At 37.6% G+C, this 27,367-nt stretch overlaps 1 protein-coding gene across 4 annotated transcripts in view; it reads left to right on the forward strand.

The window, feature by feature from the left end:
* Window positions 1–27,367, forward strand: part of RCOR3 (REST corepressor 3) — a 53,228-nt gene that overhangs the window by 785 nt on the left and 25,076 nt on the right. For all 4 annotated transcript variants that reach the window (XM_070384729.1, XM_070384731.1, XM_070384730.1 and 1 more), the window contains exons 2-7: window positions 40–96; window positions 9,101–9,178; window positions 11,764–11,816; window positions 14,120–14,281; window positions 15,642–15,766; window positions 16,646–16,724. In XM_070384729.1, the coding sequence (XP_070240830.1) occupies window positions 40–96; window positions 9,101–9,178; window positions 11,764–11,816; window positions 14,120–14,281; window positions 15,642–15,766; window positions 16,646–16,724 (554 nt within the window). The remainder of the gene's footprint in view (window positions 1–39; window positions 97–9,100; window positions 9,179–11,763; window positions 11,817–14,119; window positions 14,282–15,641; window positions 15,767–16,645; window positions 16,725–27,367) is intronic.

The raw sequence follows: 27,367 nt of genomic DNA on the forward strand, positions 1-27,367 counted from the left end.
TCTTTTTCTCTTTTTTCCCTTCTTGACATTGCTTTGCAGATGTTGGGATGAGAGTCGGAGCTGAATATCAAGCTCGGATCCCCGAATTTGATCCAGGTAAATCTGTTTGCTTAAGCAAAATCCTGTCTTCTTCCCCCATCTCCTTTTCTGGGACTGGTTTAGGGTGGAAAGGGGTAGAGGGCGGACGGGCGGGGTTGGGGTCCGGGTGTGCGGTTGGGAGGAGATACGGGACTGGGATGGGCAGGCATCTCTGGCGGGAGGCTGTCATGTCACGCTTGGCAGGGCTGTGACACAGGGCGTGTGGGCAGATGCGTGCCTTGCAAGGTTAATATGGTTCCCCTGGAGGCCACTTGCCCGCTGGTGGCATTCACCTTTCCACTCGCCTTGATCCTGGAGTGAGCGGAGGGAGACGGCCCTCGGGGAAATCGGGGGGTCGGAGGCCGGGGGTGGAGCGGCTGCGGGCCCCAGAGCTGGAGGAGAGGGTGTGCGGGCTGTGCGTGGAAGAACCGTGCAGATGTCAGTGGCCACCCGACCCAGCCCCCGGGAGCCCAGGGCCGCGCTCCGCCCTGGCTGCGATCCCCGGGCGGCTGTCACCGGCCGAAGCCGAGGGCGAGCCCTGCCTGACCCGCGGGCGCACACACGGGATTTTCTTTTTTTTTTTTTCCCTTTTCTTTTTTGGCTAGGTGGTGTAGCTTTGGTGGCGACCGCTTTGCGGAGTAGGAGCCGCGGAGGGAAAGGGATTGGGGGAAGAGGGTGGGGAGAAGCCAGAGGCACACCTCGCTCCAGAGCCAGCCCCGGGGAAGTGAGACCACAGGACAAGTGACCGCAGCTGCCAAGGAGACATTTTCTCCCCGAGCAGCCAGGTTCCAGCGTCCTCTGCCAGCCCGGCTTGCGGGCTCCCTGTCTACTTTTCTCCAAACAGGCTCCCTGGCGGTCACGGGATCTGAGCCTGGTCGGGGATTGGGCGAGAGTTCCGCATATGGAAGCGCCCTTGTTGGAGCCTCTCTGAGTGGAGCGTGTCTCCTCCTCCCCACCCCACCCCAGACCCTCTTCAGTTCAGGCTTTGGGCAGACTTGGAAGGGTTTTGTTCCCCCTACCCCCTGCCCCTTGCACTTGGTCAGTTCCTTGCCCATTGCCCACTTATAGTAATGTGTCTGTGTCGAACTCTTGAATTCTGTATTAGATATTAATGGGGCTTACTTGTATTTTCTTAGGGAAGATAGCATGTTTCTTTGCTTATAGTTTATCCGTGGGTATTTTCATCCTTCTGCCCATTGCTGCGATGCAGAGTGATATTTACCAACCGTTTAAAGAAGTTTAGGGTTTAGGCAGCTCTTCTAAAGGAAAGGGTAAAATAATGAGAGGGTAAAATAGGATTGTCAGTGCGGGTTATTTTTCAGTAGGTAAAAACAATGATTCAGGAGTGCTTACTAGTCAAGAGTTGCCTTCTGAATGACATGACTTCATAAATTTTATTCAAAAGCTATCAGTGTGTGTGCTGGAGGGCTTCAAATAATTTTAAATGTTGCGAAACAAATTTTGTTTATTAATGTAGCTAGTAGGTGAATAGCACTTCCACATGACTTATGCCTCGGGTTTTAGCTTGACATTTGGAAGCTTACTCTGGCTTAAGACAGACTGAATTAATCACTCAGGTCTTATTTTTGTGCTCTGAGCAAGTCACTGGCCCTCCCTAAGCCTCAGTTTCCCTAGCTGTAAAATGGAAATAAAAATAGGGAATTCTTGCTAAGGTTATATGAGTGGGCAAATGGCAGTTACTCTTTGGAGGTTAAATTTAAATTATCATTATTAAATTATCATTCCTCATAATCGTGAGGAATGCTTCTGCATATCTTTATATCTTTCTGATTTGGGGCTTTCCTTGGCTTACCGCTCTTTTTTAGGAATTGATAAACTTATTTCCCAGTTAGAACTCAGCAGCATAATAAACATGCCTTTTTGTCCCATTAGGTAGGTTTATATTTCATAAACAACAAATAGACACAAGGTGATGAGGGGTCTTGTGTTAAAGAGCTGGACTTCATGCTAAAACAGATGTGTGCAGGCCATGACCTGATCCCTATAGCAATTTTGGGAACAGATTTCAAGCAAAGGAATAGTAGAGCCAATTTTAAAGTTAGAAAAATAGCTCATTTAAAGTGCAGAGTACTTTTTATGTGGTTTCACATGGCCACTACTTGTATTACCCAATTTCCTTGACCATCATATTTTTGCATATTTTGCCTAAGTGGAATATTTGAGGGAAAAATCACAAATATTGCAATTTTTAAAGTTACATTTTCATTAAGTTTACTCAGACTATCACTGATGCTTTTTATTAGAATAAGGATAGATGTCATATTCTTTAAATTCGTCTATAGACATGCCTCAGAGATAATTGCGAGTTTGATTCTAGACTACTGCAATAAAGCGAATGTCACAAGTAAAGCAAGTTACATGAATCTTTTGTTTTCCCAGTGCGTATAGAAGCGTACAATGACATTAGGTCCAGAAATGCAATGTACATGCCTAAATTAAGAAATGCTTTATTGCTAAAATATGCTAGCCATCATCTGAGCTTCTAGGGAGTTGTAGTTTTTTTTGCAGTAATAGCATCCAAGATCACATATCATCATAACAGTATAATAATAATGAAAAAGTTTGAAATATTGTAAGAATTACCAAAATGTGACACAGACAAGAAATGAGCAAATGCTATTGGAAAATGGTGCTGATAAACTTGATTGACACCGGCTTGCTGTAAACCTTCAATTTGTTAAAAAAAAAAAATTCACAATAGCTGTGAAGCACAATAAAATGAGATATGCTTGTATTCATTTTATCCTCAATAATCTGCAGAATATTGAACCCAAGGGTACAACTAAAACCACTTATCTAAACTTAGGTGGGCTTTTCTGTAGTTACAGGCAAATTTTGTCAAGCAAATGTAGACTGTCATTATTAAAATACTTTTTACAAGGAAATTTTGAGTCTCTGTGCTGTTCAACGTAGAACACTGCTTTATCTTATTCTAAGTGTTGTGCTGTTGTGTGAAGTTTTTACTCCATATCAAATCAATACCATTGGGTCATAACTTCAACATATTTCTTTGGAAGAGAAGAAAAAAGAAAAGATGTTTATTAATGATAGAAATTGAGAAATGGTCAGCTCCTCTCCTTTTCTCTTTTACATACTATTGTCTTTAGTCTTATAAACCACTCAGTCTGTCTTCATGATTGTTCACCCATAGCCATCCAAGTCATTTGGAAGAAAAATTTCTTCGGTATCAAGATTAGTATGATCAGAATATAGGAAAATTAAAAAGGTTTTTTTTTCGTGGAGGATATTTTTACTGGAGGAGATGATAGTGATAATGATAGAAATTAAGCACAGAAAGAATTACTAAAATGAGTGTTTTAGAAAACATGAGTGAACTGAGACTTAAATTGGAATTGTTGTTGTTAGGTTAGAAACAGTTTATGTTAGTTAACGGACCATTGCTAACTGCCTTTATAAAAATTTACTAAGCAGATTTTTGACTCTTTTTTGTGACTCTCTTCCTTTTGGTTCGTTGCTAGGCCAGCCCAACTTTTCTGTAGTGCCTTCTGACTACACTTACATCATGAGGAGCAGTTTTGCGTGGTGATTAAGAGTCTTAGCTCTTATCATATGCCTTTTAGCCACCATGGCATTGTGACCTTGGATGAACTGAATGTGTCCAGGCCTTAGCTTTCTTATTTGTAAAAGGGAGATGATATTAACTATATGATAAGATTAAGTAAAAATTAGTGTGTATCACCAACTTGATGGACATGAATTTGAGTGGGATTTGGTGATGGACAGGTAAGCCTGGCGTGCTGTAGTCCATGGGGTCACAAAGAGTCAGACACAACTGAGCTGAACTCAATATGTATAAGGCAGTGGCCTTCAAAATATTTTGTTGCTTACTCATAAAAGAAATTTGAAAACCAGATTCACGTATTTTTAAGTTGATATCTGTTATTTGTCATTGAGTTTATTAGTTGAAAGATATAATTTCCAGTGTATTGAAAATGTTAACACTTTGAAATAGAGTTGTTATAAACTTATTTTAAACACATCCAATTAAATGTAAATACTTAGCAATGTGGTAGTATCTGTTTTATAAAATGTATACATTTTTGTAATTGCCATACATGTTCCTCACAGAATTTTATAAAACATTCTTTTCTTGAAAGTGTTTTATTCATCACCTGTCCAGTTTCTGTACTATCATAATATGTACTCTTGTGAACATGAGGTTCTAAATGTTTAATTCTTCTGTCTGGAGTTATTACAATTAATGCATAATTAATTAAGATTGTAATAGTCATGGTACCTTGAGTAAAGGAGAGCTTTACTGATATTTGTTTGGCATCATAGTGGTTTTTAAATTTTAGGCAATGTACTCTTGTAAGATTTGGGTTGTATGAAAGACCTGCCATTTTTCTTTTTCTTTTTTGAGTGAGGGAAGGAAATTTGTGAAGAAGGTCAGAAGTAGCTTAAGTGTATAGCTTAGACTGCAGGTGACTTCTCAGGCAGATTGTCTTGGAAAAGAAAACAGGGAAGTTGATGTTCTGAAAATTGGTTCTCAGAAAACTTATTCTTGATTGTGTACCCCTTGGAAAGTTGTTTACCTCAGTTTGAAATCGATGAATTAAGTATATATAGTTCAGAGCGTAGTTTATAAATAGAATTTAAAAATTTTGGAGTGTCTTACTGATCTCCGTATTTAAGTTCTTTATATGGAATATTTGTTCCATGATTTCCATCAAAATCCTTAGTTTGACTGTGTTAAAGAAAATCTGAAAAGAAATAGATTTATATTTTTGTACTTTCTTTGAAACGTGCTATTGGTATAGAAATCCTAATCAAAATGGTTTTTGTTGTTGGTTTTCCCCAAATTGGTCTCATACATGTACTTTACCAACTGTAGTTAAGGGGCTCTGAAAGATTTCAGGAGAATTGAACTTCTTTGGTTATTCAGTCACTCATCTGTGGCAACGCCATGGACTGCAGCACTCCAGGCTTCCCTGTCCATCACCAACTCCCGGAGCTTACTCACACTCACGTCCATAGAGTCGGTGATGCCATCCAACCATCTCATCCTCTGTCGTCCCCTTCTCCTGCCTTCAGTCTTTCCCAGCATCAGGGTCTTTTCCAGTGAGTCAGTTATTCGCATCAGGTGGCCAAAGTATTGTAATTTCAGCTTCAGTATCAGTCTTTCCAATGAATATTCAGGACTGATTTCCTTTAGGATGGACTGGTTGGATCTCCTTGCAGTCCAGGGGACTCTCAAGAGTCTTCTCCCAACACCACAGTTTGAAAGCATCAATTCTTCTGTGCTCAGCTTTCTTTATAATCCAACTATAATACAATCCAACTATCTCACATCCATCTATGACTACTGGAAAAACTATAGCTTTGAATAGATGGACCTTTGTTGGCCCTTGAGGTATAATCATAAACATTTTTACAGATAAAAGCAAAATAAACATTTGGCTTATGTCCTTTAAAAAGTATTTTGGTTTACTTCAACTTTTATGATGAAAAGGGTAAAGCTTTACTGAATGCAAGTCATCCTGAGAGGTAAATTGTTTTTAGTCATGCAAGTTACTTTCTGTTACTCTTTATAGGAGAGGAATCAGGCTGAGTTGTCAATAAAATAAGTCATTTTAGCTATTCAGTCTCATTTTCAAAGGGTTGGTAAGAGAGGTCATTGGCTGTTTGAGTTAGAGCCCCATGAGATTTTATTCATTTATATTTTTGATTGATAAGAAGAAGCCTTTCCAGCATAGACTAAGAATGGAACTTAACTATCTTCAGTAAGTATATTGTAGTAATGACAATAAGTCTTAGGTAGTGCTTACCATATGCCAAGTCCTTTATGCATATGAATTCACTTCATTTTTTAACTACTCTGTGAAGAAGGTGCTCTCATTATCCCTATTTTTAAAGATAGGTTAAACTGAGGCAGACAAAGTTAAGTAAATTTGTTCAAGATGTCAAAGCTAGGAAGTGGCAGAGCTGAGATTCACACCTGGAGTTTGACTCTATAGTGATTACTCTGTTAACCATTGTGCTAAAATATATCTGGTTTCCTATAGAAATCAGTCATCTTTTGGTCCTACTTGGGCACATATATGATTGGCTAGGGCAAAAACATTATGAAATGCCTAAGTAACCATTCTGGAGAAGGCAATGGCAGCCCACTCCAGTACTCTTGCCTGGAAAATCCCATGGATGGAGGGGCCTGGTAGGCTGCAGTCCATGGGGTCACTAGGAGTCGGATACGACTGAGCAACTTCACTTTCACTTTTCAAAAAAAAATGCATTGGAGAAGGAAATGGCAACCCACTCCAGTGTTCTTGCATGGAGAATCCCAGGGACGGGGGAGCCTGGTGGGCTGCCATCTATGGGGTCGCACAGAGTCGGACACAACTGAAGCGACTTAGCAGCAGCAGCAAGTAAGCATTCTCTGCCACCAGACGCGATTGCCACACACACACCATACACCCACATTAGAAGAGCTATTAGTCCCCACAGTTGGATGCCAGTTTCTGACAGAGGATCAGGCTCTTAATTACAGTGAAAAGAATTTATGAGGAAACTTAACTGTTCTTCATGAGCAAGAGTACGAAAAATAGTTCATATCAGCTTAAGAAGAGATATTTAATGAAAATACTTTAATTCAAGCTTTTTGTAATACAAGGATCAGATGCAAGGAAATATGTCTAAATATTAAACATGTATGCTGGTTAGACTCAAGACTTAATGGAAACTTTTCTTTGTTGCATTCCATGTTCTATTAAGTGGTATTTAAATTAGCATCACAATCCATTGTGAAAAAGAATCAGTCCCATATTAAAGAACTGAAATTTAGGATACTCACTAGAAATAGCAGTAAGTGTTAGTTGCTCAGTTGTGTCCAACTCTTTGCGATCCCATGGACTGTAGTCTGCCAGGCCCCTTTGTCCATGGAATTCTCTAGGCAAGAATACTGAAATGGGTTATCATTCCCTTCTCCAGGGGATCTTCCCAACCCAGGGATCAAACCCAGGTCTCCTGCATTGCATGCAGATTCTTTACCCACTGAGCCACCAGGGAGGCCCAGAAATAGCAATAAGGTTTTATTAAATAAGGACTTCTGACCAACTTAGACAAGTTGTCTGTTTCTCCTGAGTGGTTTAACTATTCTGCTTTTGTGTTTTTGTTTTATGAGGTTAAAAATTACATATATATCTTAATATTAGAGTTTTAAAAAGATAGCTTAAAATTTATTTTCAGTGAATATAAATTTTAGATAATATCCTTCAAACTTGATTTCCTTAAATTCTCAATTCCTGTTTTCATCCTTTCATTAAAGATACTTAGGACAAAATGCAGTGGGTTTTCTTTTAGATTTATATTGTAATTATGATTTTTTTAATACTTAATGGCACCCCACTCCAGTACTCTTGCCTGGAAAATCCCATGGGCGGAGGAGCCTGGTAGGCTGCAGTCCATGGGGTCACTAAGAGTCGGATACGACTGAGCAACTTCACTTTCACTTTTCACTTTCATGCTTTGGAGAAGGAAATGGCACCCCACTCCAGTGTTCTTGCCTGCAGAATCCCAGGGGCAGGAGAGCCTGGTGGGCTGCCGTCTATGGGGTCGCACAGAGTCGGACACGACTGAAGTGACTTAGCAGTTACAGTATTCTCTCATTTCTTTTTTCTCTGTCCCTAATTTTTCTTTATAGTAAACATACATAACAATGTTTAGCTTAAATAAAGAACTACTGAATGATCTTATTGCTTGATAGATGAAGTCTCTAGTTGGGAGTATAGTAATAGTTACATTTACCCTTGGAAATGAATGGTTTTTATTCTGAATTATTTGTAACTTCATAAATGATTACAGTTTAACTTCAGATTTCTATTAATGTTTTCTGTGAGTAATTTTGAAATTCTAGTCATTAATTACTGATGGCTATCAACAGCTCATACTGTTTAATTAACTTGAATGCACCAAAGAATTAGGAAGAAGCCAGAAAAAGACCACCAAGAATTTAAAGACAGAACCTACTGGCATGGACTTGGCTCGGGGATAACTGTGTTAGGCCTTTTGTTCATTCTGTCTTTTCTTAATTTACATGCAGTTTCAATAGTGTTTGATTTTCCTGACTCTTTAGATTATAACAAATAAATTATAAATAGCAGTAGTATGCTTCTGGGTTAGGTAGCGGTAGACTCTCAGATTACATTAAGAAGAAATAGCATTATTACCTTTACATGTTTTGACTTTGTTTTTCTCTTACACAGAGTACAAATGTTTGTAAATATAAGAAGTAATTAACTCTAAAAAGGAGTAACTGGCAGACTCCTAGCAAGGGAGTAAGATTAAATAGAAACCATAAAAAGTAGATACAAGTGTTCAAAAATTATAATGATCTTGGCCCATTTAGATATGGGGCAAAACAATTATCACCTGAGGTATGTGCTTTTAAGTCAAGAGTTTTTAATAACTCCTAAGTAAGATATGGGCTTCTCTGGAATTTTTAAAAATTCTTAAGTAACATAGGCTTCTCTGGTGGCTCAGCAGTAAAGAATCCTGCAAATGTAGGAGATGTGGATTCGATCCCTGGGTCAGGAAGATCTCCTGGAAAAGGAAATGGCAACCCATTCCAGTATTCTTGCCTGGAGAATCCCATGGACAGAGGAGCCTGGTGGGCTACAGTCCATGGGGTCACAAAAGAGTTGGACATGACGTAGCAACTAAACAACAAGTAACATATAAAAGGTTAAATCAGATTTATTACCTGTCGAGAAATAGGGATATAAAATGTACTTTATAATAAAGTCTTTTTTTTTTTTTAATTTAAAGAGGGTAAGCTTCAGTGTTTCTAAAATTTTGTTCATATCCACAAATGATATATTTACTATATTTAGTGTAAATCTGTTTTTATTCTTTGTTTTCCTGTACTTTGTTTCTTTGTCGTCTTTTGCAGGTACTGTACTAAAATAGAAATAAAGCTTACTTTGCTTATACTTATTTTGAATGTGAATAAAGTTCATCGTATTCAAAATAATTTTTTCCCCAGGTGCTACAAAGTACACAGATAAAGACAATGGAGGAATGCTTGTGTGGTCTCCATATCACAGTATCCCAGATGCCAAATGTAAGTTTTCTGAAACTGGATGTCTATGTCAGTAGGGAATCAATCAACCAATTCAGAATGCAACTTATATTTGTTTTTGGATCTCTTAGATCTCCTAAGAAATAGTTTGCCTTTGTTTTATTTTGTTTTTTTGATGGAGCTTGCTATGTTAGAATGTTTTTCCTTTTGAAAGATAGTGGGTTGATCATTCCAATTTGTGTCAGGCCCAGGAAGACTGAAAAAACCTAGGATCTGATGGCATTGCTGCTTAAATCCTGAAGCAGGGGAGGGAGTTACAATGTAGACATCTGCACAGGCTATTCCTCAGTGTATGAAGCTGTAAAGAAATGCCTTCAAACTTCCAAGAGCCCACTATCATTACCATTTTAAAGAGGAAAGGGGAAAGAACTGACTTCAGCAGCCATCGATCAGGTCATCTTTGTGCTCTCCATTTCTGGACGGAGACCTTCTGGATCATTGACCATGCACTTCTTGAATCATGGTGTGGCTTTAGACTTCAGTGTGATGTAGCGGACCTGATCCTTTGCGGCACATCAGATATAGGAAACGTGCAGGTAACAAAACTAAGATCCCCACCCCTCCACTCAATTATCATTTGATTTATTAAAACAAAAATCACTGAACAGCTATTTTAGCAGCTGTAAAATAAGTTTGTCTTTTTAAAATATTTACCAAATATCAAAAGATGTCCCATGCTGGTTTATTTAGTCCCATGAAAATTAACGATGTCATGTATATCATGTGCACAGTATGTCTAGTCATACTTATTAATGCAGTAAGAGAACTAAAAATTGGAAACTGAGTGTTATTTTGCATACCTGATAATTCTTCCTATTTACAAGCTTCAGAATACCAGGAAAAAGTCTAGCTGGTAATCTAGGAATTAAAGCCCTTGAGGTATTTTTAACTGAAAACACAAAATTGTACATTTTGTGTACTGAGGAACCTGAAAGAGATTGTCAGGTTTTTTCAGTTTAGTCTTCCTTATAGGCAGTTTCATTCATAAACTGACCATCAGTGTGTCATTGGTTTTTGCCTTTTTAGCACTGTTTTATATAATGATGTATTTCTTAGCGAAGTGGAAAACAAAATTCAGAAAGCCAACATGTCCTGCAGTGGTGTGTCCACCTGGAATATCCCAGTGAAGGTCTAGGGCAATGGTTTTCATCCCTGGCTGTGCTTTGGACTTGCTTAGGGGGAACTAAAAAAACTTCTATTGATGTCTGGCCTCCACCTCAAACTAATTAAATCAGAAAGTTTAGAGGGTGGAGCCAGGACTTGCTATTTTAGAACTCTTCTGCTGATCCTAATGCATAACCAAGGCTGGGAACCACAGGTTGATTGGTTTTATTTAGCCTTCTCTATTTATAGGACTACAAGACATTTTTGTTAATCAGCATGTATGTAGATCTGTCATATGTTTAAATACTATGAGTTCTAAATAGAAAATAGTATTTGGATTTTCTCCAAAGCTTGCAATCTTAGGGAGATACAGTAACATCCATAAAAATTAGTTGTTAATACAACAGCATTATTGTTATAATAGCATATTTATATATTAAACTGTACTGTACTGTTAATAACAGCAAACTCTTAGGAAGTACTTAAAATGGGCCAGATGCTTCAAGCACCTAACATATACTAGCTCATTTAATCCTAGGAAGAATAGTACTGAAAATAGTAGTATTTTTATCACTATAGTGAAGAAACTAAGATACAAAAAGGTCAAGTTAATTGCTTAAAGTCCAAAAACAAGTGACAGGGCTGGGAATCAAGTCTTGGTAGATGAGCTAGCTGTTCTCGGATCAGAATTCTTAACCACTGCTTCTCAAAAATGTGCTTAAAGAATTTATATATTTATATTGTATAGGATTAAGAAAGACTTTGCATAAAAATGAGTCCTAAATGTGAAATGCAGGTTTCTCAGCAATAAGGCCTTGAAATAGCCTGTATATTTATGTCATAATAGAAGCTGTGCTTATTTAAACAACTATTTGCTTGATTATAATAATTGAGGATGAAAGAAAATGGAATATATAAGTACCTTTTGTATAGCTAGCATGAGGAGCTGAAGAAAATTTTAGGCATACTAAAACATGTTTAAATTGTTACTATACTGGCAAAACTATAAACCATCCTTTATACAGTAATCAAATATGGGAAGGTAAAAGCTTTGGGAAAACTCTTAACATGAGATGAGGTCTTAAATAGCTAAGTCTCGCTAAATAAATATTGCAAAAGAAGCTACCTAATATTTTACACTATAATTAGGCTCTGTTGACTGACCACAGATTGATCTTTTTATAATACAAAAATAATTAGTCATGTCAGTGAATTTAATAAGTATATGCTGTATGGTCATGGAGATAAGGCATACTAAGTAAAATTTTAAACCAAGTGAGCTTCTGATCCTGTATGTAGAAGTGAAGGTCTTTTTTATGATGTTTTATGGAAAATGACTTTGGCTTTTTTTTAATCCCTAGAGTATAATTGTTTTTAAATTTTGCTTTGTTAAAAAAGCAAAGTCAACCTGGGCAGAAGAAGTAAATGAGAATAATTAATTATATAACACTGTTTCGTTACAGTGGATGAATATATTGCAATTGCAAAGGAGAAACATGGCTACAATGTGGAACAGGTATGTACAGAAACATTTTAATATTGAGGTTTGCCTCAGTAATTATCAGATCCAAAGAACATCTCATGATAGTTTCTGTCTTAAGAAAGTGCTTAAGTTCAACCAACTTTATGAAAGTGAAAATGTTAGTTGCTCAGTCGTGTCTGACTCTTTGTGACCCTATGGACTGTAGCCCATCTGGCTTTTCTGTGGGATTCTCCAGGCAGGAGTGGGTTGCTATTTTCTTCTCCAGGGGATCTTCCCAACCCAGGGACTGAACGCAGGTCTCCTGAATTGTGGGCAGTTTCTTTACTGTTTGAGCTACCTGGGAGGTTGTAGCAAAGTCTGACCTTTCATCATTAAAGATTTTGCTTTTATAAGCATTATTTATCTCAAGGGCTTTTGAGAACATTTTTTGAACATTTGTCTCTCAGTACCTCTGGTTTGTTTTTTTTGTTTTTGTTTTTTTTTTTTGAGTTCTTAAAGGTCTGAAAGCCTTAGGATTACTCTAGCAAATACTTACCAAAAGGGAAAATTTTTTTAAGTAGAGACAATTCTCTGACTTTTTAACCTAAAAGACCTAGAAACTAAACTTTTTATTTAAAGAAATATTTTAAGATTTTTAAATTTTGAAGGAAATAATTCACAAAGGGCTTAAAAAAAATAGATAACTTTAAAAGGAGATATATGTGGTATGGGACTGCCCAGGTGGTGCAGTGGTAAAGAATCCACCTGCCAGTGCAAGAGACAAAGCTTTGATCCCTGGGTCAGGAAGATCCGCTGGAGGACGAAATGGCAACCCATTCCAGTATTCTTGCCTGGAAAATTCCATGGACAGAGGAGCCTGACAGGCTATATAGTCCTTGGCGTCGCAAACAGGACTGAGCAAATGAGCATGCACACACGCATATATGACATATGGTCCATTATCCCTGGTAAAATGGGAATGTAGAACATGGAAAGTGAAAGTAAAGTGGACATTCTTAAATTTCATTTCAACTAAGTATAAAATCAACCTCTGTCAGAATTAATAGTAAAATAAGTGAACTTTCAGTTACCTGCATTATTAAGAGCTAATTTTATAGTTAGCAACATGGTTAAACTATAGAAAATCATTTTGGTGAGATTGAGATGTTAATCTAAATATAGTTAACTTTTCTGTGGGTTTTGAAGACTTTGCTTATGTATTTTGTTTTTAAGACTTGACTTTCTTTTTACTATTTGATAAGGTTAATTCTTTGAAATGTGACTGTATATGTGTTCATTTTCATGTTCATTTTCAAGGAGTACTACCAGAGTACCAAAGTATTACCAAAGTGAGAAGTTAATGCTATTTAAAAAGTTGCTATCTCTCCTCTTAAAAAATAAACCTTTATCCCCTAAATGATACTCAGTCAGTCAGTTCAGTTGCTCAGTCATGTCCGACTCTTTGTGACCCCATGAACCACAGCACGCCAGGCCTCCCTGTCCATCACCAATTCCTGGAGTCCACCCAAAGCCATGTCCATTGAGTCGGTGATGCCATCCAACCATCTCATCCTCTGTCCTCCCCTTCTCCTCCTGCCCTCAATCTTTCCCAGCATCAGGGTCTTTTCCAATGAGTCAGCTCTTCGCATCAGGTGGCCAAAGTATCAGTACCTTACAGTAAAGATTACAACAGAAGGAAAAGTTGTTAAATTGTCTAAAATTATCCATTTCAGGTTTTCCTATGATTTGGTAATAAAGTCATTGAAATTATTAATATGCCTTATAGTAATTCTTTGTGTACATTATGATAATAAAGAACTTTAGAAATACATGTGGTAAAGTAGTGTTAAAGTTGCATTTGAGGTACTCTTACTTCTTAGAAGTGTTTAGCCCAGGATACTTCTAACAGATTAAAACATAAATATTTCTCTACTGAGTCTTGTCTGAGCACTTCTAGTTTTGTGTTATAATTGATAGTTTCATTCAAGTATTGACTTACAGGTTATTTTTCCTTTTAGCATATTTTTCCCTACACTTGACAAATGAATAAATGTGAGTGAAAGTCTTGATATGAGCCTACAGACCTGCTTTAGTAATTATAGCCACTCTCCTCAGCTCACTTTTTCCTAGATTCTACAGCAGATGTGGTATGTAAAAACATTTACTATTCTGAGGCCCTGATTTGAAAGAAAGAAATGAGCTCTGTTACCTGGGCACCCTGATTAAAAGCCCCAAACTGAATGCATCTTCAGTTGAAGTCATAGGCTTAAGACTTTAACCTGATTTGTGTTTAACTCTCTCAAGTGTGATGGAACATAAGTCCATTAAAACCAAAGGGGAATGATTTCTCTTCAAAGGCACTTGGCATGTTGTTCTGGCATAAACATAACATTGAGAAGTCCCTTGCTGATCTCCCTAATTTCACTCCCTTTCCGGATGAGTGGACAGTGGAAGATAAAGTCCTATTTGAACAAGCCTTTAGTTTTCATGGGAAGAGCTTTCACAGGATTCAGCAAATGGTATGGTAATTTTGCTTTTACTGTGGTTCATACCTGAGTGATACCTAATTCTGTTGTTAAACACTTCCTAATTATTAAATACAAAAAGGTTTCCAATCTAATTGTTAAAAATATTTTGAAATAGGTATATTTGCATATAGTCTTACTTTCTACAACTACTCTTAATATGTGATCATTATGTTCCGTTTCATTGTAATAAATTAAGATTGTGATAAGTATATGTTTAATAGACTTACTAAATAAGTTTATCATTTCAGGAAAAATCATAATTTCAGTTTTATTAAATGTTTCATTTTTAACATGAGGATTTTATTTTCAAATTTATATTCCTTTGGATATGAAAACTGTTGATAGAAATTCTGTATCATTTCAACGTTGTTCAGGGGCTGTTCCTTTTTTTTTTTTGAAAGAAAAACTGCTCTTTATTTCTAGTTCTTAAATTTTTTGTGTTTCTAGTCAAAATTGTATAACTCTGAGAAGTTGTTGCATTAAACTCTTTTAAGTTGAATTTTGGAAATTAGAAATGTTTGCAAATATATCTAAGTGTCTTCCATAATCAAAACCAACATTTTTAATTGGAAGAGTGTATCCTTATTTGTCAATATATGACAAAGTAGTGCATGATCGTTAGTCCTTTTAATATCCAAGTCTGTTTGCATTATTTATCATCTTAAAGCCTGGATTTAAAACAAAATGGTATTGAATCGCTTTTCTTTAAAACATTATGCTAAGCAACAGTATGATTGCACTTATATGAAATATCCAGAATAGGCAAATCTGAAGAGAAAAAAGTAGATTAGTAGTTGCCAGGGTCTGGGTTAAAGGGAGAATAGGGAGTGACTGTTAATAAGTTTAAGGTTTCTTCTTGAGGTTATGAAAATATCTGAAATTAAATAGTGGTAGTTGCACAACTTAGTGGGTAAGCTAAAAACCTCTGAATTGTACACTTTAAATTGGTAAATTTTATGATATATGAATTATTAATCAGTTTATAAAAATCCAGTTTACAGAGGGGGTGGAAAGAGTGGAGTAACTCTAAGAAAACAAATGTGGAATATTACCATTTTGCTGTGGACTTCTGGGGCCATTCACATCATATTAGTTTGTGACATCCTTCTCTTCTTTCTCTGCTCAGAATAAATAGGAATATTTATTTACAAATATCAGTGACATAGGTATGGTGGGGTTCTATGACTGTAGCTGCACTTTTTAATGCTATAATTCATAAAGGTACCTGGGAAAATTTTGTCTATGCTTTTGTTTGCTAAGTATCAAAGAATAATATCAGAGATGTTATTCATTCTGTTAATCAGAGTTTATGAAAAAACTTGCTGATATTAACATGATTTTTTTTTTCAAGCTTCCAGATAAGACAATTGCTAGCCTTGTGAAATATTACTATTCCTGGAAAAAAACTCGATCTAGGACAAGCTTAATGGATCGCCAGGCTCGTAAACTAGCCAATAGACATAATCAGGGTGACAGGTAGGTTGGATGCCTTTATATAGTTACAGGTATTGCTTGTATTTCCTAAGGTAGAACAGTGATCACAGTACATTGTAAATGCTTCTTATCCTTATATTCCTATTTCTGCTCTGACAGGAAGAACTGAGTGATCAGAAATTTTCATAGTAAGAACTTTCTTCAACTCTTTAACTGTTAATCATAGTCAGCAAACCTTTGTACTGAGTTATATTTGAATTGTATTTAATTACAAATGCTTCCCTTTAGTATTGATATATTCAGTACATATATTTAGACTATATTAACAAATATATTCGGGACTTCCCTGGTGGTTCAGTGGCTAAGTCTCCCTGCTTCCACTGCAGGGAGCATGGTTTGATCCATGGTTGGGGAACTAAGATCCCACATGCCAAGCTGTGCAATGAAAAAGTAAGGGAAAAAAAAAAAAGAAATGCATTCTCTGGAAGGTGGTCTTTCCACAGTTATCTGAATAACTGAAGTCCACATTATTATAGCTGTGTCTTTCTGATAGTATAAAAGATCATTTTTCTTTCTGGTTTTTGTCTGTCTTTATCCTCCAATTGGAGAACTGAAATAATAAATATTACATCAAATTAATATATATGTTCTTTCTCCCAAATGATATTTCTTTCTAAATATCTTTCCTATTAAGTCTCTGTTTTTTAGCTGGAAATGTTTGCTTAAATGATTCTATATACCTAAAAGGATAAATGTTTCTAAACACTAGAGGAATCTAAATTATGAAAACTTGTGTTCCTAAGGATAACTCCTGGGGAGTATTTAGTAAAATTACTAGGTAGCTATATTACAGTTTGATAAGAACACTGGAATAGAATAAAAAGAAGTGAATTAAATTTATTAATCTTTGTTTCTTTTCAGTGATGATGACGTGGAAGAAACACACCCAGTGGATGGAAACGATAGTGATTATGATCCCAAAAAAGAAGCCAAGAAAGAGGTAATGATGATCATTAGAGTGCTTGTAATTGTTCTACAAATTCACTCCAAAAAAATGAGCAGTACTTCATATTAAGAAAAGCATTTTTATATAATGGATTAGAAGGTAGTAAATGTCAATGTTAATTGAAGTTTTTTGGAAAAGCAGAAACATCAAGAATTCCAATTAGCCAGTAGTTTAAGTAATTTGGGGATTATCTCATCCATTCAGAGGTATAAAAGCCCTCCCATGATGCCTGTTCTTTTTTTTTTTCTGGCCACTCTGCACGACTTGTAGGATCTCAGTTCCCTGACCAGGGATTGGACCTGGGCCACAGCAGTGAGAACTGGGAACCCTACCCACTGAGCCCCCAGGAGACGACCCACAACACCTGTTCTTTAATCCATAGAAAAGAAGTAAAATCACCCTTAGATGAGACAATATTAAGTGTAGAATATTTTTTTGGAGAACATTTAGTTTATTCCATTTTATAACAAATTAGAAATTAGTACCAGGTATGGCGATGGCACCCCACTCCAGTATTCTTGCCTGGAAAATCCCATGGATGGGGGAGCCTGGTAGGCTGCAGTCTATGGGGTCGCGAAGAGTCGGACACAACTGAGCGACTTCACTTTCACTTTTCCCTTTCATGCGTTGGAGAAGGAAATAGCAACCCACTCCAGTGTTCTTGCCTGGAGAATCCCAGGGACGGGAGAGCCTGGTGGGCTGCAGTCTATGGGTTCACACAGAGTCGGACACGACTGAAGCGACTTAGCAGCAGCAGCAGTAGCAGCATACTGACACCAGTGAAAATTGAAAGCTACCTCAAAGGAAGAGATGAAGGATTCCCAACTAGAAATGCAGTCATACTCCTCAATTTAATGACAATGGTGATGACTTAAAATCTTGAAAAGTTTTAAATTGATATACATGCTCATTTATTAAGGCAAGGAATTACATAATTGTAAAAAATATATAGACCAGATGTCAGTGGGTAAAGGCTTGTGATGTATAGGCAACTTGTGAAAATAACATTGAAGATTGGAGACACAAATGTGACTTCATCTGGTTTAATGACCCGCATTCCTCCTCTTAAGGAACTCAAATGCCATGGCCCATTCTGGCACTTGTCATCTTTCGTCAGTGAAATTTGAAAACTTCTACTCAGCTTGATACTTTACTGATTTTCTTACTACTGCTAAATGTTCTCAGATTCCCTGAATCCTTCATTTTTCCCCAAGCCTCCTTGTCTCCCTGAACCTTAGACCAAATGGCCATTTCCTTAAGTTGCTCTCTTCCTAGTGTCTGTAACTCCCCATTTCTCCCACTCTTCTGCTATTCCTTCTCTAACCCTGTAAACCCACAGTGCTGGATAAATTGCTATTCTTGGTCTGGGGTTACAAGAGAAGATTACACAATTATGGACATTGTTGCTACTTGCAAAAAATAGTTTTCAATCTCAGTGTAACCCTTAGCATCTCTCAATTTTTAACCTGTAATTTTCAGTTTTTTCCATTGGTAAAATTAAAATAATAGGTTTGTTCTGACAATCAACTAGGTAATATATATAAAAGCATTTATTATAGTACCCAGTACATAATAAATCTCGAATAGAATTTATTGTGTAAGCAAGTATTTGAACAGTCATCCTTTTCTACACATCACCTACCACCTCCCCTCTCCCCTGAAAAACTCAGCAGATAACTTCACTTTCTACTTCAAGAAGAAAATATCAAGCAGGAATACCCTTAAATTCCAGCCCCTCCCCTAACCTCTGTGCTACCACACTACCCTTTTTATCTGAGTATATTTACACTTAGGACATTATATTAAAATTACTGTTTTTTGCCCGTTAAACTGTGAACTCTTTGAAGTCAGGGCTTCCTGTAACCCTGGAACGTCTGGTACCGCCCCCAGTATTTTACACAGTACTCATTTCCCACTTCCTTGCTGGTGCTTGATAGGATCAGACTTTTAAAATGTCACAAATGCAGTAATATGAAGTAATGAGCAGTCTGTGCTGCATGCCTCTCTTTGACAGTAAGAAAGGTCCCTCCCCTTGTTCTGTATAGTTTCATTGCTAGTTTCATCCTACTTGCCCCTGCATATTGCCTTTAGGACCTTTTCCATCAGTTTCTTTGCCATACTTTCAGCCTTTTGTCTGCAGCCCAGAAGTATGCTCGTCTTTCATTTACAAGCATCACTATCTATCTTGGCATTACTTCACTCTTGGAGTTTGCTTCATTCAGCTTGCTGCCCCTTTACTTCTCTCAAACTGCTGACAGGTCAGCAGTGACCTCCTTCCTAACTGCCACATCCAGCGACTGGTTACTTAGTGCATTCTCCTTGTGCTTCCTGTATTATTTCAAGTTATTGACCCCTCCCTTGTTCTGAAAATCTGGTTTTGACTTTTATAACACCATTCTCTGATTCCCATCTACCTTTTTAATGTGTTATTTAGTTGCTCAGTTGTGCCCAACTCTTTGCGACCGCAAGGACTGTAGCCTACCAGGCTCCTCTGTCCATGTAATTCTGCAGGCAAGAAGACGGGAGAGTTTCCTTCTCCCGGGGATGATCTTGACCCAGAGATCAAACCTGTGTCTTTTGCATTGGCAGGCAGATTCTTTACCCCTGAGCCAGCGTGGAAGCCACTTTTAACCATTGTGTCTCGGTTTTAGAGACTTCTTTTTCTCTTTCTCAATTACTCTGTTCATTGTGTGATTACTGTTTCTAATTTTCTCTCTCAGATAACTGTAAATTTTATTCTTTTGTCTTTGGTCTTCTAGGTGACTGCCTTATTTTTAGGTTCTCATCTCTTCTCTGAATTACTGACATTTTCTATCTTAATTTACCTTATCTCCAGACATTGCACCACACCTTCCAAGACCATTCTCTACACTGCTGCCAAGACAACCTTTTAAAACCAAATGTACTGCTTGCAGTTCCTCCATGGCTTTGTCTGTAGGATAAAACACAACCTTTCTAGTTAGACATTCTCCACCCCACCCTGTTATTTCACATTGCTAAGAGAGTTTCAGGTAAGTGTTTTCATGCCCTGGCTTTTGCTCTTTGTTGGTCTGTTCTTTCTAGCGTTCCCTTTCTTCCCAAATATGCCTGGCAAATTCCTCATAACTCTGCAATATGTAGCTTGTCTATGAACTCCCCTTGCCTTATGTTGAATTGATTGCTTCCTTGTTTTTCTTTAAATCCACTGCAGTCCTCACTGAGCTGAGTGGAACTTGTGTACATCTGATCTCCCCTCACCTGCCTGCCTTTCTTGAGTGGTATAAGCTCTTAAGGAGCAAGAAATGAGTCTCAACTGCAGGGCCTGGTACATAGTAGGCAGTCAGTCAAGTATATTAACAGATAAGAATATACACTATAAACTCTTAATTGCTGTACCAATATGAGAGATTAGGGATTTGGGTTTAGTTACCTAGGAAATGTGTGTATGTGGAATACTGTTTTGTCCAACCATGCGAGGTGATACTTAAACATTTGGTCTTTTGTTTGCCAGTGATCTCATTCCGTTAGCAAAAGACAGTGAGGGGGGTAAAATTTTAAAAGTGCTAAAAACACACTGCAGGGCCGTGGTCCAGGGCTGGCCTGTGTGTCAGCAGTTTCGTTCAGTTCCCTGCTCTTTCCCAGATGGTAGGGGCACCGGGCAGGGAATGGTGCTGTAATATTGCCTTTAACACAGGCCTGCTTCTGCAAGTTAATGACCTGTTATATGGAAAGGTTTTTATTTTTAACTTTTAAAAATTATGAAACTGTACATACCATAGACTATGTACAATCTGAAGAATAGTAATAAATACCAGTGTGTCCATCACTGAGCTTAAGAAGAAACAGAAGTCCTTTGTTTTCTTTATTGCAGCCCACTCCTTTCTTTGCAGTGGGAACCTGGAAGGAAATCGTAAACATCCATTGTATGCATGTGCCACCACTTACCTACTCCAATTAATGGACATTCTTTCTAGCTGCTTCTTATTATGAACAATACTGATAAGAGCATATCCTGGATACATACATATACAACAACTCCTGTGCGATAGCAGTTCTCAGCAAGATTTAGTATTACCTGCATAAGGGACATGTAAAAATTATGGAGGTGTTTCTGGTTGATGGACACTCTTAGCATATAGTGGGAAACGGATGCCAGCTCTCCTGAAGTATGCAGTGCAGATTATTCCACCAAAATGCCAACCACGACTTAGTGAGTAGTAATACCCTACAATTGTTTGGAGTGGCATTACTCTATTTAGACTGTAACCATGTTTAACTTTGCTTGGGTGTGTGCGAGCTAAATCACTCCTGTCGTGTCTGACGCTTTGTGACCCTGTGAGCTGTAGCCCACTAGGCTCCTCTGTTCATGGGATTCTCCAGGCAAGAATACTGGAGTGGGTTCCATCCCCTCCTCCAGGGGATCTTCCTGACCCTGGGATCAAACCCACATCTCCTACATTGCAGGCGGATTCTTTATCATTAGCCCCAGTCTATTTTAGACTATAACTGTGTTTGACTTGCCTAAATAATGGCAAATCATTTTCTACATTTGATGTACTTCTATTGGCTATGAGAGTACTCATTACCCAACTTCCTTGCCAATACTTCAGGACTTCCCAGGTGGCTCAGAGGTAAAGAATCCGTGTGCCAATGCAGGAGACATAGGTTCAGTCCCTGGATCAAGAAGATTCCCTGGAGAAGGAAATGGCAACCCACTCCAGTATTCCTGGCTGGAGAATTCAAGGACAAAGGAAACTGGCGGGCTACACTCCATGGGGTCGCAAAGAGTCAGACACGACTGAGTATGCAGCATTCACTGCCAGTACTTTATATGATAAGACTTGCAAGATGTTAGCAATCTGATAATCTGAAATGGTATCTCATTGTGTTCTCAGTTCGTTCATCAGATTACTAATGAGGCTGATTATTTTTCCATCTGTTTATTATATATTATTATGTCTTTTTTAAAGTGCTTATTTGTGTTTGTTTTTTATCTTTTGGTTTGGTTTTGTCTTCTTCTTAAAGAGAATGTATGAATTTTTTTCTTACTGAATTCCTTGTATATTCTAGATACTAATTTTTTGGTTAAGTGTGTTGCAGAGATCTTTTAGCAGTTCTTGGTTTATCTTTTTTTACTCTCTTTACATGCTTTGATGAACAGCTATTTCATCAAAAGTACGTAAATATTCAAATTTCAATATTCTATATTTTTTTCCGTAAATTTAAAAATTTTGCTTTTTACACTTATGTCCTTTATCTGTCAGTAATTAGGTTTGGTTTATGTTGTCAGATTAAGATCCATTTGTTTTTTTGTTTTGTTTTCTAATATGAAAATGAGTTCATCTCTTTCCACTGGTCTGCCATATCAGCTTTATCATGGATGAGGTTTCTATATAAGTATGGCTCTCTAGGGGCTTCCCTGCTGGCTCAGATGTTAAGGAATCCACCTGCAGTGCAGGAGACCCGAGTTCAATCCCTGGGTTGGGAAGATCCCTTGGAGAAGGGAATGACAACCCACTCCAGTATTCTTGCCTGGAAAATTCCATGGACAGAGGAGCCTGGCAGGCTACTGTCTATGGGGTTGCAGAGACTCAAATTAACATTTGCACTTTCACTGGCTTTCTAGTCTGCTTCTCCTGTCAGTCGCATGTCTTAACTAGTATAACTTTATAACAAACCTTGATAGCTGCTGGGATAATTCCCCTTACTTGGTAGTGCTTCTTAAGGCTTCCTTGGCTATTTTTGGATCTTTATCTCAAACTTCAAAGTAGGAGAGCCCTACTTGATATTCCATTAAATCTATATGTAAACTGGAGAGAAATGAAATCTTTGTTACCTGTTTGTAGATTAGTTTGCATTTCCTATATAGAGGTTTATATTATCTGAAAATAATAGCAGTTTTATTTCTTTTCAATCCTTATAATACTTTTTATTTCTGCCCTTACTGAACTGGTTAGAATCACCAGTATAATGTTGGAGAGAAGTTATAATAGCAAATATTTTTATTTTATTCCTGACTTTAGAAAGAATAATTTTAGGTTTCAGCATCAAGTGGGATGTTTTTGAAGGTTTTGGACTTGCTTACCTGACTGTCAGCTAGCATTCCTCTATAACCTGGTGGTCCCCTAGTAATCTGGCTTCTTACCATGGCTGGTTTCCTCCAAAGTAATCATCCCCAAAGCAGAGAGAGAAGGTACCTAGCCATTTCTGGCCTAGCCTTGCAAGTTACTCAGTGTCACACGTGTTACTTTCTGTTGGTTGTAAGTGAGCTACTGAACTTGGTCCAGAATCAAGGAGGATAGGATAGAGAGTCTCTCTTCTCTGTGGTTGGAATGCTGAGGAATTTGGGGATATGTTTTAAAACCTCCAAATCTAGAATGTTGAATTTTCATGAATGTTTTTCCATGTGTGCTTGAGAGTAATATATACTTTTAGTTATTGGTTATAGGGTTTTTTTTTAATGTGTCTTAATTGAAGCTTGTCAGTTAATACGATTGAAATCGATATTCTGTTACTGCTTGCCTACTTGCTAGTATTGGTTTTGTAGGTGTTTATGTGCTTTTCTGATGGATTATTGAGAAATAACTGTATTTTGAAGCTATTATTTATTAAATGTGTAGAAACTGTTTTGTTGAATTTGAAACCTTTATCTTCTACTTTTAAAGATTATTTGTCTGGTATAGCTCTATCTGCCTCCTGAGAAATCTGTATGCAGGTCAAGAAGCAACAGTTAGAACCAGACATGGAACAATGGACTGGTTCCAAAGTGGGAAAGGAGTATGTCAAGGCTGTTGTATATTGTCACCCTGCTTATTTAACTTATATGCAGAGTACATCATGTGAAATGCTGGGCTGGATGAAGCACAAGCTGGAATCAAAATTGGCGGGAGAAATATGAATAACCTCAGACATGCAGATGACCCCACCCTTATGGCAGAAGGCGACGAAGAACTAAAGAGCCTCTTTATGAAAGTGAAAGAGAACCTAAAGCTGACTTAAAACTCAGCATTCAAAAAATGAAGATCTTGGCATCCGGTTCCATCACTTAATGGCAAATAGATGAGAAAACAATGGAAACAGTGACAGACTTTATTTTCTTGGGTTCCAGAATCATGGCAGATGGTGATAGTAATTGCAGCCGTGAAATTAAAAGACACTTGCTCCTTAGAAGAAAAGCTATGACCAGCCTAGGTGGTGGTTTAGTCACAAGTTGTGACCAACCTAGACAACATATTAAAAAGCAGAGACATTACTTTGCCAACAAAGGTCCATCTAGTCAAAGCTATGGTTTTTCCAGTAGTCATGTATGAAAGTAAGAGTTGGACCATAAAGAAAGCTGAGCACCAAAGAATTGATGTTTTTGAACTATGGTGTTGGAGAAGACTCTTGAGAGTCCCTTGGACTGCAAGATCAAACTAGTCAATCCTAAAGGAAATCAGTCCTGAATATCCATTGGAAGGACAAATGCTGAAGCTGAAGCTCCAGTACTTTGGCCACCTGATGCGAAGAACTGACTCATTAGAAAAGACCTTGATGCTGGGAAAGATTGAAGGCAGGAGGAGAAGGGGATGACAGAGGATGAGGTGGTTGGATGACATCACCGACTCAATGGACATGAGTTTGAGCAAGCTCCAGGAGTAGTTGGTGGTGGACAGGGAAGCCTGGCCTGTTGCAGTCCGTGGGGTTGCAAAGAGTTGGACACGACTGAGTGACTAAGCTGAACTGATAGCTCTGTCATCTTTCTTTTGTTGTGTTTGACTGGTATCGTTATTCCTTACTTTCAACATTTCTGTGTCCTCATATTTTAAGTACATGTCTTACAGGAACAGATACGTGCTATTTTTTATTTTATCTATAGAATTTAGCCCCTTTATACCAGTTATGATTGATATTTGTATCTTTGTTATTTCTTATTTTTATCTTCTATTTGACTTACTTTCTTTTTGGATCAAGAATTCATCTCTTGTTTGATTTTTTTATTTTACTCTCTACTAGTTAGGAATGTTTCTATATTTCTATTCTTACTGTATACTCTGGAAGTTTTATCCTGCATATTTAACTTTTAAAGTCTAATTTTGGTGCTTTTAATGAGTTTCTGGTTAATTTAAGTCCAAGATGCTTTGACTTCAGCCACTACCTTCTTGTTTTATATGCTATTTTTTTTCCAGTTTTAGTTACATCTTATTTTTAATATATCACATTAGACATATAGTCAGTGTTAGATTTACTAAGCTAACAAGAAATTTACCAATTTTTAATACTTAAAATACTTAATTTTGCTTACCTTTCGTTCTTGAATCTTAGAACTTCCTTTGAAAATAATTTTTCTTTTTTCCTAAGTGTATCTTTTACAGATTAATTTAATGAGACTCTATTGATTATGAACACAGTCAGTTTTGGAATGTCCAAAATGCCTATTTCTTAAACCCTTAGTTTTGCTGGGGTTAGACTCCTAGGTTGACCGATATTATTTGAAGATATTCTGCTGCTTTCTGATTTCTATCATTGCTTTAGAGAAGTCTGTTGTCAGGCAGTCTGCTATCATTCCTTTGGAGGTAATTTTTAAATTTTTTTTTATTGCTTTACAATATTGTGTTGGTTTCTGCCATATATCAACATGAATCAGCCATAGGTATACGTATGTCTCCTCCCCCTTGGACCTCCGTCCCACCTCCCACCCCATCCCCGCCCTCTAGGTTGTCACAGAGCACCTGATTTGAGCTCCTTGCGTCATACAGCAAATTTCCTCTGGCTGTCTGTTTTACATATGGTAATTTATATGTTTCCATGCTGCTCTCTCAATTGGCCCCACCCTCTCCTTCCCCAACTGTGTCCACAAGTCTGTTCTCTCTGTCTGCATCTCCATTGCTGCCCTGCAAACAGGCTCATCAGTACCATCTTTCTAGATTATATATATATATGTGTGTGTGTGTGTGTATGTATATATATATATACATATATATGCTAACTGCTACTGCTAAATCACTTCAGTCATGTCCGACTCTGTGTGACCCCATAGATGGCAGCCCACCAGGTTCCCCTGTCCCTGGGATTCTCCAGGCAAGAACCCTGGCGTGGGTTGCCATTGCCTTCTCAAATGCATGAAAGTGAAAAGTGAAAGTGAAGTCGCTCAGTCATGTCCAGCTCTTAGCGACCCCACGGACTGTAGCCCACCAGGCTCCTCCATCCATGGGATTTTCCAGGCAAGAGTACTGGGTGGGGTGCCATTGCCTTCTCATATATATATATATATATATATATATATATATATATATATATATATGTTAGTGTACGATATTTGTTTTTCTCTTTCTGACTTACTTCACTCTGTGTAACAGGCTTTGGGTTCATCTACCTCATTAGGGCTGACTCAAATGGTTTTTTTTTTTATGGCCAAGTAATATTCCATTGTATGTATGTACCACAGCTTCTTTATCCATTCATCTGTCGATGGACATCTGGATTGCCTCCTAGTTATTTTCAATAGTGCTGCAACATCTCTTTTCAGTTATGGTTTTCTTAGGTTACGTGCCGATTAGTGGGATTGTTGGGTCATATGGTGGTTCTGTTCCTAGTTTTTTAAGGAATCTCCATAATGTCTACCAAGAGTACAAGAGGGTGCTCTTCTCCACACCCTTCTTTGGAGGTAATTTAACTTTTCTCTTTGTCTGCTTTTATGATCTCTTCTTTGTCTTTAGTGTTCATAGTTTCATTTTGAAGTATATGGCTATGGATTTCTTTTTTTTGAAACTTGTTTTGGACTCCTTTGTATTTTCTAAATCCTATCTTAAGTTCTGTAAAATTCTCATTTGTTGAATCTTTGAATGTAAGTCTCCTTCATTCTCTCTCTGCTGTCTTTTGAGAATTCTTTTAGAAATGTAATGGACTTTTCACATGTCTCAATCACTCATGCATTCCATGTCTTTCCATACTTCCATGGTATGTTTTGGGCATTTTTCTCATAGGTGATTTCAGAGTCACTAATTTTCTTTTGAGCTCTGTCTAGTCTGCTGAGTAACCCATCCATTGAATTTCTAATCTGATTTATAATATTTTTTATTTCCAGATGTTCTGTTTGGTTTTTTTGCCTGTCTGCTTGGTCAGTTTTGATGGACTCATTTCTTATAAGAATATTCCATATTTTCAATTCTTTCTTTCTTTTACATGTATAACATCTTTATTGTATTCTCTTTATCCAGTAATTATAATAGTTGTGATCTCTACAGATACAATTCTGTTGTTTGCCTTCTGCAGTGTTTTACTCAGGAGGCTTGTTTGGCAGTTTGTAGTTGTGAGCTCATTTTCCTTGGAACATGTTTGTTGAAAATTTTCAAGACCTGCATTTACAGTGCATTCTTCTAAAGACAGCTTGCATTTACTTCTGCTAACTGAAAGCCCTACCAACCTGAGACACTCTAAAGTAAATTTTTGATTTGAGGTTTTTCAGGCCAGACAGTTCATATAAATTTTGTCTCCAAACCTGTCTGAATATAAGCCTGTGGCTAGGGATTCTCAGGAAAGACTCTTTTTGGTTTCTTTGCTTTCCTTTGAGCCAAGGTTGAAGTAGTCTTGACTTTCTTTAAATCATCCTCCCTTTGCAGGGCAGGGTCATTTTTCCTACTTTACACGATGTTGGAGCCCCCTCCCCTTCCAGAGTT

The sequence above is a fragment of the Bos mutus genome, chromosome 16, assembly GCF_027580195.1.
Source record: "Bos mutus isolate GX-2022 chromosome 16, NWIPB_WYAK_1.1, whole genome shotgun sequence".
Taxonomy (NCBI): domain Eukaryota; kingdom Metazoa; phylum Chordata; class Mammalia; order Artiodactyla; family Bovidae; genus Bos; species Bos mutus.